Here is a 13,632-nt window from a genome sequence, read left to right as displayed (position 1 = left end):
AGGACCTTTGTGATCCTGACAGATGTGGTTACTGGGTTAGTTCACAAATGGTCACATGCTTTTGACTCAAAGGGCTTCAAGCTGACACCTGACCCTCCTCACCCATCCCTCACCCACCTATAGGGGCTTTGCTGTGTTGTGTCAGGATGGAGGCTCCGACCTACAGTATATCTTTTGTGGTAAGTTGAGAAGGGAGGAACAAAGGCCTTTCACCCTCGACCCGGTGTGTCTGTCATCTGAGCATTGTGGGTTTCCTCCTGGACCACACAAAACAACACACCTGCCTGCCTGTGTTTGCATCCTTGCAGGCATAGAAAAGCTTGGAAATAAAGCCATCACACACACAGAAGCGCAGGGATGGTATTACAACAAAGGTAAGGCGAGTAGCAGGCATGAAGCAGGTGCTTGTTCAGTTATACAGGCCGCACAGGGTTTTAGAGTTCAAAAACAAGCTGCAAGTTTGGAAATCTGCCCACATAAAAGCTGCTGCTGGAGAAAAAAGAAACATGCAGATCCTTGTTGATTTATTTAGTTATCAACAGCTGAGCCTTCACACACACACACACACACACACACACACACACACACACACTTATCCAGTCCTTTCGCCCTTTCCCGCACAAGCACGCTGCACATTGCCACTTTTCGATGTGAATAAGGCTCTCGGTTTCAGTCAATGAGCCCCGACTTTCTTTAATGAAACACGAGCGCCAGCCATTAATGAGAACCTGTTGAATGAGTAATTTGACGGAGGCCTTATTTGCTCTTCAAAAAAGGGATTTTCTGGGTATTTCCTTCTTAACAATCACTTCACTGACGCGGCGAAAGAAATAAAGATGCTACTCATCGCCTCCAAATCCAGCAGACAGACGCACTGATTCTCCTCTTCCTCTGTCTCCTCGTCTAAGTGGGTCAGAATAACATTCTTCAGATCGAAGACAGTCCAGGGTTTGTTCCATCTGCCTCACACTGTCCCTGTGTGTGTGTGTGTGTGTGTGTGTGTGTGTGTGTGTGTTGTTTTGCAGTCTAGTTTAATCCCAGCTGAGAGGATGTTTTTTTTATTTTTTGCTGTGTGAACACGGTCCCCTCTCTCCTCCCTTGAGAAGTTCATGATTGAGATGCTTGATTTGTACAGAGCCTTTCATTTCCTCTTTTTCTTGATCCCTAACTGCTGCAAATTAACCTTCTGAACTAAACTATTCTTCACAAAACTCACAAAACAATTTGAAATTCTCTCTAAAGTGGAATATGAGTTCAGATGAGTTCTCAGTCAGCCTCTTTGTGGCTTAGTAGAGCCGCTGCAGGAGAAACGTGGAGTTTTGGGAGAAAAACATGAAGTGAAGCTGTGTTTCACTAATAAGATTTTGTGAGGAAGATAAATAAGTTTGCTGATGTTATCACGCTGACCTTCACTTCATTAAAAAATTTATTTTGTGATATAGGGCTGATAGGAAATTACAGAGCAGGCCTGGAAAAGTTTAAGAAAAGTTGTGGTTGTGGTAACTTTTTGTGTGCATTTTCCAAAAACACTCAACACAATCATGTCTAATGTAGATTTACAGCATCACAGAAGTGGACTGCTGCAAATGCTGACATGCATATTTAATTCTCTTCTATTGTACCAACAGTCAAATACAGAAAGATATCACTGTTTGCTGCCAGACTGACGTGTACATCAGCCCAGGCTACATTTGAAGGTTTTGGATCTTAGTCGACTAGTTGGGTAGAATTAGTTTGTTTTGAATGAAAACTACATGAGCATCATTATCTAGAAATCTGGATCCATGCTCAAATCTTCTGGGTCTGCAGCTGTGGTTGGAGTAAGTTGGTTAATAGAGCTATATTATTCAGGGGTGGGCAATAAATGTTTCTAAGGGGCCACATGAGAAACTGGTACTGTTGTGGAGGGCCCCACCAAAAAGTTGAACTAAATTATTCTGAATATGAAATTTATCACCTTATAAACTGAGACTGTTGTGAAGGGTGCGTCAATAAGCTGAAATTGGTTCTGCTATTAAATCTATATACGTTTATACAAACTTATTGTTAAGATCCTCCACATTGGTCCCGGCTTCCCATGTATCTCGAATTGTGGGACAATGTGGGTAAATTAGTTGCCCACCTCTCCCAAAAACTCTGCATTTTTAACACTCAACATTAAAATTTGTTCGCTTGTTTGTTTGTTCTTTAGGCCTAAATTTACCATATTTGTATAAGACGGTCAAGTAGTGCCTAAACCTAACAAGTGGAAGATCCCTGTTTCTGGGAATCCCTGGGAAATTCCTGGGAGAGTTGCATCTGAATTCATCCATCGTGTTATCAGGTAATGGTAGCAAGCTTGGTTATGAAGGACATTGATAAACTTTACAGGTGCAACACACATGTCTGCTAATCAATGATAACTAATTGACCAGTAAAATCCACGACTGTCATTCACATAAACTGAAGCACAAAGTTCTTGGATAGTGTTCAGCAGTGTGGTGGGTTATTCTATTAAAAATGCTCTGAAATGCACCAACAACACAAGCTCAACAAAGAGATCTGGTTCAGAATTAGTGTAGGTGAAGTAGGTACCAAACACCTCCAGCTATATGGGTCTGGACAGCAGTCAATCAAAGTGGTGAACCAAAGATCACCCCTCTACAGCTGTTATAAAGAGGAAAAACTATCCAAAAAGCTTTGAAAATGCTTTTAAATGCTGTAAAGTTTGGGATTTTAAAATGGGAATCTATGACTGACTCATGCTTTGAAGCTTCCATTAGAGGATGTACAGTTTGTTACACCTCTGTTGATTGATGGAAGACTTAACTCATGATGTCAGAGGTCTCCCCCAAATCATTAAAACAACTAAAAACAAGACAAAGGAGGATTTTCCAAAACTTGGCAACCCTGTGTTAAAACTCTCATTAATAGAATAACAAATAACATCATTACAGCTTAGAAACCCTCTATAAAAGGCATCTTATTAAAGTACCACTGATATTTGAAAATGCTCTACAACAAGCAGCCTCACAATTTTCATGTGACAGGAAGGATCTGTCACACACTTGACTGCTGCCTCTGGCCTCCAGAGTCATGAAAAAATGCACATCAAGGACTGTAAAAATCATTGACACGATAGCGATAAGGGATAACTCTGTTTAAAGGACACTTTTTAGGAGGTTCACTGCTCTCCTGCCAGGCCTGCACTGGTTTAACTCCTTCCTGCTCATCCCTACCTCCTAATGATAAAACCAGATATATGTTGACTGATTGCTTTAAAAAATTGATTTTCAAGGAGGTCATGCAAACAATTTTAAATTATTTCCATTTTTGGCACAGCTCTGAGGTTTGAGGGAGGGAAATAAAGACATTTGCAAATACTTTTGAACTGATGCATATAGAACAACACACCTGCTAATAAAGGTCCAGCATCTACAACAATAATGGTGCGTATGTTTAAGCAATTAAATTAATCTGAAGGTCATTTATAAACAGTTAATTTATGTATGATTGCTGGGACATAAAGTGAGGCTCCACTGAAACTAATGTGAAAACTTAAACGTCTCGCTGACTGTAACGTTGCAGTCCAGTGCTTCCATCTGCTGGCCTGTGATGGTAAGTGCATACACTGACATTTTTAATCACAATGGAAAAAATACTAAACCTTGTCTAAGACTTTTTCATTTCCATTTTTTCCAGACTAAAATTCAAACTACCTGATTTTTTCATAATTTTTCTACTACTTAAAAGAAACTTTAAATGTTAAAAGAAAAAAAATGAAGGACTTTATCACACTGTCCATCTGGATTAAGCAGTACTATATCCTTTAGAGATTTCATCCAAACACACGTGTCCTTACTTTATACCTTTGGAGTGTTTAATCTTACAGAAATCTATACCAATCTTTGAAAAAAGTGCTTCTACTACTTCCCCAGACGTCTGGTGTAAGATCTGAACTCGATGGATCCCTGCTCCTTCTGGCTGCAGGCCATGTTGCAGATCTCTCTAAATTCTCTAATTGACATGTAGGTTTGAGATCCTGTTGGAAACACCTGTCCTGAAAAATACACCTGTAAATAAAAGGAAGGATCATAAGAAATGAAAGTGGGTCACTAGAATAAATATGCCAATATGCACACGGGAGTGTTTGCACTGGGCATGAATGGAGTCCAGGTTTGTCTTTGGGATCAGTTCCTTCAAAGGGAGATGGCATATCTGCATCATCTGGAAGCATTTGGCAAAGGAAGACACTAAGCAAGGAGGAGTTTTATCTCAGTGAGTGTAAACAAGACTGCAAGCTGCCTGCAAACCTGGGATTTCCTGACCAGGGTGATCTGAGCCACCCAGAGATGGAGATTTTAAAGATGGTCCTGTTATCAATCTGTGGGAAAAATCAGTGCACAGACCTTGACCTGTTGGTCACGGCAGGCATCGTCACATTGTGATTAATCCAAACTCTATTAATGTAGAGCTGGGGGCTTGAAAACCGAAAATTTTGTTTCTGGGGAGAGTTAACAAACCATTAAACCATTACTGTAATTTTTTTCTTTTTTCTGAATTTTTGAGATAATTATTTGTGAAATTCTGCAAAAACTGTTAATGAAACGATAAAAATCTGTTCTGTTTTTCTGAATGATCCAGATAACCCAGAAGAGCCTCTGCTGACTTGATGTCTATGAGCAATAATGACTCCTGTGCTTAGTTTAATACAGTTTTCTTTGTTTTAGGTTTGAAAAACTGGAGATACCAACATCATTATCAGACTGGTCAGTTTTGTTTTTATAACACATTTCACTGCACGTAAACTTGAAAAAAAAATGTTCTTTTTTTTACAGAACTATGCACATCACGAGACAACAAAATCAATAAAACAAAACTTTACAAAGAAGTAAAAGACAGGCTAACGCCGACACGCAGGGTTATTAATTTAAGCTTGTGAAAATGAAAAAGGTTTCATCTGTTTTTCAGTGTAGACACAGCCCACAGCTGCTGAAAGCATCTTCAGTAGACTTAGATCTTCTGTGAAGAGTTCACGGATCTGCACCTGATGAGCTAAGAGGACTGACTGGGTTATAGTCAGAGGAGTTCTGTGTTGAAATGGGAGTCAATGAAGTGACTTCACTGCTGGGGTAAAATGATCAAATTGTTATGACCAGATAAACCATGTTCTCAGAGTCAGTTTGAGATTACAGAGTGCAAAAACAAAAACTAGGAGCAGTGAGTCCAGCAAACAAAGCAGGAGCAGTTCCAGACCAGGTGTGGCAGGTTTGGAACGCTGGCATTGCCTGACCGGGCAGGGGAGGGTTGGCAGGTTGTGGCAGTGCCAGACCAGGGGTGGCAGGTGTGGCAGGCGCTGGCGATGCCGGCAGTGCCAGACCAGGGGTGGCAGGTGTGGCAGGCGCTGGCGATGCCGGCAGTGCCAGACCAGGGGTGGCAGGTGTGGCAGGCGCTGGCGATGCCGGCAGTGCCAGACCAGGTGTGGCAGGTGTGGCAGGCGCTGGCGATGCCGGCAGTGCCAGACCAGGTGTGGCAGGCGTGGCTGGATGTGGCTTGGCAGGTGCTGGCTCAGGCAGAGCACAGACCTCTGGCTGGGGTTGGAGCACGACCAGACAGCTGTACGAAGACAGGTGTAGGCAGGCAACCTCTGGCGGAGACAGAACAGGATCACACAATGGACGACCTCTGGTAGAAAAAGACCAGACGGCACGGAGGCATCTGGTGGAGACGCTTCTAACTGTGGGTGTGCAAGGCACACAGCAGGCTCTGGTGAATGTGGCTGATGTTTGAGCCTGTCCAGTGTACTCCTGGGAGCAGGTATAGGCGCAGGGACTGGCAGAACACCCAAGGTACTGGTAGGTTTGCAGTAGTCCAAAAACAAAAACTGTCATGACATTATGCCCTGGTGATCAGTGAAATGTTTTAGGTAATGTAAATAAAACTTCAAAACTGGCTGCTCAAATAAGCGTTTAAAGATGGCTGTGATGTACTAGCCACTAGTACTGCTATTAGGATATTAATGCAGTTTACAACACAAGCAATAAAAGCCAAGAAAGAACGTTAGCAGCATGTTCTAATTACCCCAGCGACTTTCACTAGGTGTGTCCCTCGCAGTGTGCCGTAGCAGGGCTTATCACGCATTACCGGAAGCTTGGAGGTCCTTTCCCCCGCAGACTCCAACATGGTGAGCAGTTTCCCCTCACTGTTCCTTTCTGAAATAATCCCTAAACATCACTTTTATGTTTTATACTACAAAACTTTTATGTGTCCTACCTTAATTTCTAGCGTCTTATTAAACGGAGGATGTGTAAATTGTAGCTGAAAGCGTTGATTCTTGCTCTTAATTGATATTTTAAGACGACCTGATCCTTCTGTGCGGGTTTGTCAGCAGCGGCTTGCTAGCTTGGCTGCGGCTATCGCTGTTAGCCTGCTTAAAAAAGAAGAAAAGAGTATTACTGTCAGGAAGCTGAGCTGTGCCGTATTTTTTATTCATTTATTTTAAATCTAGATAAATTTAAATCCTAAAATATGGCACAGATGTTACCGGTGTGTGTGTCCCGGCTAGGCCGAAGCCTGCTGTGCTAGTATGGGTTCGGTTAGCGCGACACGCTAACAGGACCCACACTCACCGGCCTTCCCAACGTGGTTTGCTTTCTGCTATAAAATAGCTGTATTTGTTCGTGCCTCAGGAGAACCAAGGCCGGTTGTTTTCTGTTTTGCTAACCGGCTTTGTCGCCTCTTCTCCAGGCCAGAGGACCGAAGAAGCACCTGAAGCGCGTTGCAGCGCCGAAGCATTGGATGCTGGACAAGCTCACCGGAGTGTTTGTAAGTAATGTTTCCACATACATACTGAAAACCCGTGATGTTCACTTCTGTATCTCAGTGTGAAAACTTGGATTTAGTTTGTTAACCACTCCGTTAACAATGTCGGGTGTAAGCTAGTGTAACATCAGTTAGTTTGGAGCAGGGTAAATGTGCCCGTTTAAAAATATTAAAGTGTACGCCTTTAATCCTGCATGTGTTTTAGTCCGTTATTATAAGACGTTTATTATTGTGGAGCAGACTGTGTAATGCTAACATGCTCTATTTAGGGCTAGCCACAGCAAGTCACCTGCCTCCATCTCACCCTATCCCTAGCATCCTTTTCTGTCACATCAGCCGTCTTCTTGCTGTCCTTTCACTCTTGCAGCAGACTGAATACTTAAGCTTGAAATTATTCAAATCTTGGCAGCTTCTTGTCTGGTAGAAAAGAACAAATACACCGTGATGCCGTAAGTTAAGCCATGTAGCTCAAATGTAATGGTGTAATTACATGAGATCAACAAACTAGGGCTAATTTTGTAGTGTAACAAACAGATTATACTTGCTTATGTAACCCACTTCGAGTTGTACACACTCAGGCTGCCCTGAAGGATGGAGAAAGTGTAACACTTGCATAAGGTGACTCCTGTGAGTCTTAAGGTGGAAATGTGGGTCTGTGACTGCAGTGAAAACTGTATCACACTTGAACTGATGCTTAATTTCATCTGCTGGCACTGGGTGAGAAATGATGGTGGCATAGACACTGTATCGCTTTTGTCATTTTAAATCTCAGTTTTTAGAGACGTTAATGTTTATTCTGCTGGAATTGTTGTTTACATACTTTGAAGGATATAAGATGGTCTGTTAACATTGTCAGGTTACCCAGTGTGTTTGTGATGGACGTGTGTATTTGTGTGAGAGTGCTATGAATGGTCAAATAATAGTAATTGGATATGCCCTCTACAAAGATTCTGTGTGCTTGGGTGACAAAAGTCTACAGAACTGTAGTGTTTTTACTTTATTATACCAAAAATGTTTTTTGGTCATATTGCATTTTACTGAGCTGTAACAAAGGGATTTCCTAGCTGCTTACAAGCTGAGCTGTCTTCAGTGAGTCTTTCATGCTGGGCTTGACCTCTTGCTCCATGATGTTGGACTGTAGCTGGTACTCCTGCTTCTGCACTGCAGCCTGTGGCATGCTTGGCGTAGTGGCACAAGAACCAATGCTGTGTCCTGGTGACCTTCAGCTCGTACTGGAGCTCCTGTGCAGATCGAGGAGGAGCGTTGCGGTCCAAGACTGTGGAGTCTTAGAAGGAAGGAGAGTGAACTGGGCAGCCAGGGTCAAAAACACAAGTGAATGAACTTTGAATACAAGTGCATAAAGCGGACATGTGAATCTGCTACAAAGTCGACTGTATTTGTGGGAAATACTTGGCTAATGAGCTTGAAGTGGAGCGCGCACAGAAATCATGAAAAACCTTCTTGTTTACAGACCATAACGCCTGCTTCCTTCTCCTCCTCAGGCTCCTCGTCCTTCCACCGGTCCCCACAAGCTGAGGGAGTGCCTGCCCCTCATCATCTTCCTGAGGAACCGCCTCAAGTACGCCCTGACTGGGGACGAGGTGAAGAAGATCTGCATGCAGAGGTTCATCAAGATCGACGGCAAGGTCCGCACTGATGTCACCTACCCTGCTGGATTCATGGGTGAGTTTTAGAGACTTCTCCACAGCTCAGATCTGCTGAAGGGTTCAAAATGTTCCAACTTCATTAAATTATGAAAAATGAGGTCCATCATCAATCATCTCATTTTTCCTGTGAATTGGCTGAAGTGTGTGTGTGTGTGTGTGTGTGTGTGCGTGTGTGTGTGTGTGTGAGTAAGAAGCCAGAAAAAGTATTATAGTAGTTGCTGTTTTAATGGCCCGCTTATTAAATATAAAATGACAAATAACCAAATATTCGGTTCCAGAAATTAAATTAGGTCATGCAGGAAATTAAAAGCAGCAGCTTTGTAATTTTACTGGCTAAGTTAAGGGTGTATATTTGTATGGAGTAAAAAAAAAATTGTAAAACTAAAAAAATTCTCCAAAGCAGAGGGTAATTTTAGACCAAACACACTCCTGAGTGTGTGCTACACAGGTGGGAATACAAGGTTTAAACCACAAATCCAAGTAACGGCGTCAAATTCGTCTGCCAATAAAACATCAAATGCTGCCTGTAGTGAGATGACTGCCTGTCGAAGAGCTGAAATCTCCAGTTACACTTACTGCTCGTTCAGATAAGCCAGAATATAAAAAATGTTTAAAGTTCCCCAGTTTGAATTTATTCTTAAATCACGTGAGATCCCAGTTTGTAAACTGTGTATGATGTAACATTGGCGCTCCTGCTGACCAGGGTTAGTTAAGTGTTTTGTAATTGATTTGGTTTTAGTTTAGCTTCAGTGTTAGCTTCCCCTATATTTTGTTTTTTTGTAGGATTCAAAGTTTCAGTCTTAAAGTTTAAGTAGTTATGTTTTGTTTATTTTTTTCACATCTAGTTATAGTTGAATGTGATAATTTTGCTGCTGACAGATTCACAGAATGAGCGGCTCTGTAAATAGTCTTTGGATGGTTAGTGCAAAAGGAGCAGTGATGAATTTGTTGGTTTGATCAGCAATGAGCTGAAATTACACAACCAATTCCTCTAAGAAGTTCTGAGCTCCAACAAGACTTGTAATGTTAAGTGTGTGCCTGAGCCTCCAGTATAAATGCTTACAGGACTGTGTAGATTTCAGAGTCCGTGGGAACAATGAGCAGCATGTAGTCACAGCTGTAGCTGTATCAGAGATTTGGAGAGACTGGGAAAAGCAAGAGTTTCCAAAATAACCTGAGTTACTGCTTCAGATAATTCCAGGGAAATAAATCTCTGAACGCCGGCTTTGTCTCTTTGCTTGTCAGTGACGGCAGCCAAGCCAGTAATTCAGAGCAGGCGTTTGGACAGCGGTGACAGTCGCGCCGCCATCAGTTTTCTCTCCACTTCAACACCAGCCAACAGCCTCACGTGGAGGTGTGGCCTTTTAATTTCCAAATCCAAGGGAAGCCTCCACTGCAGGATGTTCGTGGCCTATTTATATACCGTACATACACGCTAAACACTAGGTCACTGCAGCTGTAATATTGATGACTCTGGTGTTTTGTGTCATAGGTCAGTTTGAATGAGCTTGTTTTCAGGTGTTGCTGTTGGGTTCTGTGTCATTTAAAGCAAAAACGTTCCATTAAAACCTGTTGCATGTTCTTCTGAGGATGTCCCCATCAACGAATGGCGCTCTGAAGACCAGGCTTTAACTGGCAGATCTGAGTGGACCTCAGTCTTTCCACACTGAGCAGTCATCACCTTTGCCTGTTCACACCTTACTCTCACAGCATTTCTTTATTGGCGCTCTCTGCTCTGGGTTTGTTTTTGGCTGGCTGGCAAACGCTTTGTGTATATTACTGCCCCCTTCTGGTAGTGGTAGTCCATTACATAGCGGTGCCAGATTTATAAAGAAAATAAAAAGTTTTAAAAAGTTAAGTGTGCCCTAAAATAGATACCTGATTTTAAATACCTGAATAAGTTGATCCTGGCATTCATTCTGTGTTTAATTGCCAACTTCAGCATCAGAGGCCTTAAATTGGTGCTAAATACCATCCAAACATCAGCTCTTAAATGTATGAAGGTAGAGTGTAAGTTTTCTGCTTTTTAACAAAGTTTGATGAGCAGCTGTTGGTTTGAAACACCATGGGATTCATTCAACTAACGCCTGCACTGTTTGTGTACGCAGATGTGATCAGCATCGAGAAGACTGGTGAGCACTTCCGTCTGATCTACGACGTGAAGGGACGCTTCACCGTCCACCGCATCACCGCCGAGGAGGCCAAGGTGAGAGCTTTAATTCATCCTCAACCCTCATAGTACAGGCAGGTCATTTGTTACTATAGTACTCTTTTTATTTTCGCTTTTGTGTTTGTCATTCCCACACTGTTTAATTTTTGAGTTTCTATTGTCAGTTATGTTTTTTTTTCTCTCTCTCTCTTTCTGTACCAACAAATCAAACGCACAGTTACCTCACTCAGTTACTGTAAGGTAAAAAAAAAAATCACAGTCAGAAGTTTTGTTTGTGCCAGAGTCGGTGTTCATGAGTTGGATTCAAACCGGTGTTGGTATCAGCAAATTCTGTGTTTCAGTCAGTCGTGCTGGTCGTATGATGAGGTTTGGGGATTTAGTTTTTACAGGAAATGTCCGCATTTCCTAAAGCACGTCCTCTTCCTCTTACAGTACAAGCTGTGCAAGGTGAAGAAGATCATCATCGGCACCAAGGGTATCCCTCACCTGGTGACCCACGACGCCCGCACCATCCGTTACCCTGACCCACTCATCAAGGTCAACGACACAGTCCGCATCGACCTGGAGAGCAGCAAGATCACAGACTTCATCAAGTTTGATACTGGTACGTTCAGATCTCTGCAGAACCTGCAGGCTTGTTTTCCCGTTAATGAAAAACATCTCTGACCGCTGATCTTCACCCTCCTCCTCTTCCAGGTAACCTGTGCATGGTGACCGGTGGTGCTAACTTGGGGCGTATCGGTGTGATCACCAACAGGGAGCGTCACCCTGGCTCCTTCGACGTGGTGCACGTCAAGGACAGCACAGGCAACAGCTTTGCTACCAGGCTCTCCAACATCTTTGTCATTGGCAAGGTGAGAAAGTCATCGCTGTCTGCAGAGCTGCAGTGCACAGCATCTGGACCAGGGGGATGTAAAAATTGGTCCAGTGAGAAGAAATTTCCTCAAAGTTGTGCTTCTATTATGATTCAATCCGAAGTATTTTGAAGTTTACTAGCGGTGTATCAGTGTCTGCGTATAGTCAACAACTGACTGTCAAGTAAAAACACAGCAGTGTTGAATTTTACAATGATCATGAGGGTTCTTCCTTTTTTTTCTCTTTTCAAGTAAAACAAGGTTTTCATTCATAGATTTAAAAGTAGAGCTTTTTAAAAAAGTGTAGTTTTTTTTTTACTTACTAAGTGTAAACAAACTGGCTTAAACCCTCCTTTCAGTTTCCCTGACTTGCTACTTCTGACTTCTGAATCTCACCTTCTTGCTGAGTTGATTACCATAAAGACAGATAAAAAGCTGCACTGGTTAAAATAACCTGATCATATTTATGGTTTGTGCAGGTTAAAATAGAAGCGGTCCATCAGAATCTAGTAATAAGTCTTTAAAGACGGTCTTCTGGGTTGACATAAAAGATATAAATATAAAAGTGATTTTATATCATGAGTCAGGTGACTTTGGAGCAATGATGACGATTTGTGGTTTTGATTAGTGATGAAAATAAACTACCAATTCCTCTAAGAAGTTCTGAGCTCCATCACCAAACACTGGAAACTTCAGCTTAAGTGAACTGAGCGTGGGAACATGACTGAGGCCCTGTGCAGCAACAAACAGCAGTGATGGTTTAATATTGGACTCATTAACGCCGAGTGCTGTGCCCTGCGTTTGATTACGTCCTCCGGGAGGAAACAAAATGCAGACAGGGTGCATAACTCGGGTTCCTGCATGTCGTTAAAAAGTCTTTGTCTGAAATCAAAATCAAGGAGAGTAAAATGTTGGAAAAGTCATAAATTTGCGTGCTTTATACCAGGAAACGCACTACTGAAAGCCATCATGTTTAATAGCGTGGGCCATTAAAGCAAACTGGATCTGGCAACAACCAGAGTCCACAAGAGGGAGTAAAGTGCCACGAAGCAAACACACACACACACACACACATTCTGCGTTTGTTTTCCTGCTGATTTTGGCTCACAGCGAGGACCCGAGTGGTGTGAAAAGCTTTATGAACTCCTCTGTCCCACTGAATCGCACATTAATGATTACGAGGACCTGGCCCTGCGGTGGGAGCGTGGTTAATAAAACGCTCCTCTCTGCTGCCTGACATTTATTTGGCGGCCGGTGTGATCGGATCTGTCGCCGGCACGGTCGTCTCTTTGCTGCGAGACATTTATGTGGCGGCCTCGGAGCTGCTCTTTTCTTCACCTCAGTGACGGCTCCTTGTTGAAGTGTTGGCGCGCAGATAAATGTTAACACAATTGAGGATCATTGTTTACTGTTACAGACTGAGGCGTTTTTCTCACACTGAGCACTTAAAGAGATTTGTTTGTTCTGAATAAATCTGTGGCACTGTGGCCGTCTTGAATATGTCTGTATTCACTTTTTGAGTTGAAATTCCGGCTTTATATTTCACCTGTTCAGGTGTATTTTATCTTCTGACCAGCACTAACTGCTCTGATCTCCTGTCTGATCGTAGGGCAACAAGCCGTGGGTGTCCCTGCCCAGAGGAAAGGGAATCCGTCTGACCATCGCCGAGGAGAGAGACAAGAGGCTGGCCGCCAAACAGAGCAGCAGCTAAACTGGCCCAAAAGCAGCCTGATCCCTGGTTTTCAAATAAACTGTTATTTACAAAACACTCAGATTGGTCTTGTGTGTTATTACACTGAAAATGTGTTTTTTCATGCTTAATGTCCTAAAAGTACCTCAAAGTGTCTCAGACGGTGAAAAACTGACTCCTTAAATGGTGCTTTTGAGTGAAAATGGTCAAACCAGAAAAAGTCAGCAGTTACATTCAAGTCAAACTTTATTTATATGGCACAGTTTAAACAACCTCCAAAGTGCAAGTTATGCAAAAACAACAGTATATACAACAGTCACTAAAATCACCAATAAATGTGCACTGAAAGCAATCAGATAAGTACATAAGGCTATGACGGCATAATAAAAACCAGGGTGTTAGTTTTAAATTTTACTTGAAAAATTGAATACTGTGACATTTGTTTGTTAA

At 42.4% G+C, this 13,632-nt stretch overlaps 2 protein-coding genes and 2 non-coding genes across 8 annotated transcripts; 3 read left to right on the top strand and 1 right to left on the bottom strand.

Moving 5' to 3' along the window:
- Nucleotides 1-4,642: 4,642 nt before the first annotated feature.
- LOC102075798 (nascent polypeptide-associated complex subunit alpha, muscle-specific form) lies at nt 4,643-6,720 on the bottom strand. Of its 5 annotated transcripts, none has more exons than XM_019353337.2 (4): nt 6,524-6,720; nt 6,342-6,409; nt 6,061-6,191; nt 4,644-5,863 (listed from the first exon to the last, which is right to left on the bottom strand). In XM_019353337.2, exons 3-4 carry the CDS (start codon nt 6,160-6,162, stop codon nt 5,129-5,131), a joined length of 837 nt encoding a protein of 278 aa, XP_019208882.1. In that variant the 5' UTR covers nt 6,163-6,191; nt 6,342-6,409; nt 6,524-6,720; the 3' UTR covers nt 4,644-5,128. The 5 variants fall into 5 exon arrangements, with proteins under 5 accessions (XP_013121166.2, XP_019208882.1, XP_019208883.1 ...); XM_019353338.2 differs by having other exon boundaries at nt 6,342-6,406; XM_013265712.2 differs by having other exon boundaries at nt 4,643-5,626; nt 6,342-6,720.
- On the top strand, nt 6,095-13,260 carry rps4x (ribosomal protein S4 X-linked). The gene is made up of 7 exons (XM_003457730.3): nt 6,095-6,163; nt 6,727-6,804; nt 8,304-8,484; nt 10,577-10,674; nt 11,071-11,242; nt 11,335-11,492; nt 13,102-13,260. Exons 1-7 carry the CDS (start codon nt 6,161-6,163, stop codon nt 13,201-13,203), a joined length of 792 nt encoding a protein of 263 aa, XP_003457778.1. The 5' UTR covers nt 6,095-6,160; the 3' UTR covers nt 13,204-13,260.
- LOC112846593 (small nucleolar RNA SNORD61) lies at nt 9,402-9,477 on the top strand. Its single transcript, XR_003219602.1, has one exon. It is a non-coding gene; the product is annotated as a small nucleolar RNA SNORD61 (small nucleolar RNA).
- On the top strand, nt 12,091-12,163 carry LOC112846594 (small nucleolar RNA SNORD61). The gene has a single exon (XR_003219603.1). It is a non-coding gene; the product is annotated as a small nucleolar RNA SNORD61 (small nucleolar RNA).
- Nucleotides 13,261-13,632: the final 372 nt, after the last annotated feature.

The sequence above is a fragment of the Oreochromis niloticus genome, linkage group LG3, assembly GCF_001858045.2.
Source record: "Oreochromis niloticus isolate F11D_XX linkage group LG3, O_niloticus_UMD_NMBU, whole genome shotgun sequence".
NCBI lineage: Eukaryota > Metazoa > Chordata > Actinopteri > Cichliformes > Cichlidae > Oreochromis > Oreochromis niloticus.
Note: the sequence above shows the minus strand (reverse complement) of the source record. Positions and strands in the feature narration are given on the sequence as shown.

Bases quoted from the DNA above. Each gene is read 5' to 3' on its own strand.
- rps4x (XM_003457730.3), top strand. The intron at 8,485-10,576 runs GTGAGTTTTAGA...TTGTGTACGCAG, and splicing joins CTACCCTGCTGGATTCATGG to ATGTGATCAGCATCGAGAAG. The intron at 10,675-11,070 runs GTGAGAGCTTTA...TTCCTCTTACAG, and splicing joins TCACCGCCGAGGAGGCCAAG to TACAAGCTGTGCAAGGTGAA.
- LOC102075798 (XM_019353336.2), bottom strand. From the start codon at position 6,162: ATGTTGGAGTCTGCGGGGGAAAGGACCTCCAAGCTTCCGGTAATGCGT. The intron at 5,864-6,060 runs GTAATTAGAACA...ATGTCATGACAG, and splicing joins ACCTAGTGAAAGTCGCTGGG to TTTTTGTTTTTGGACTACTG.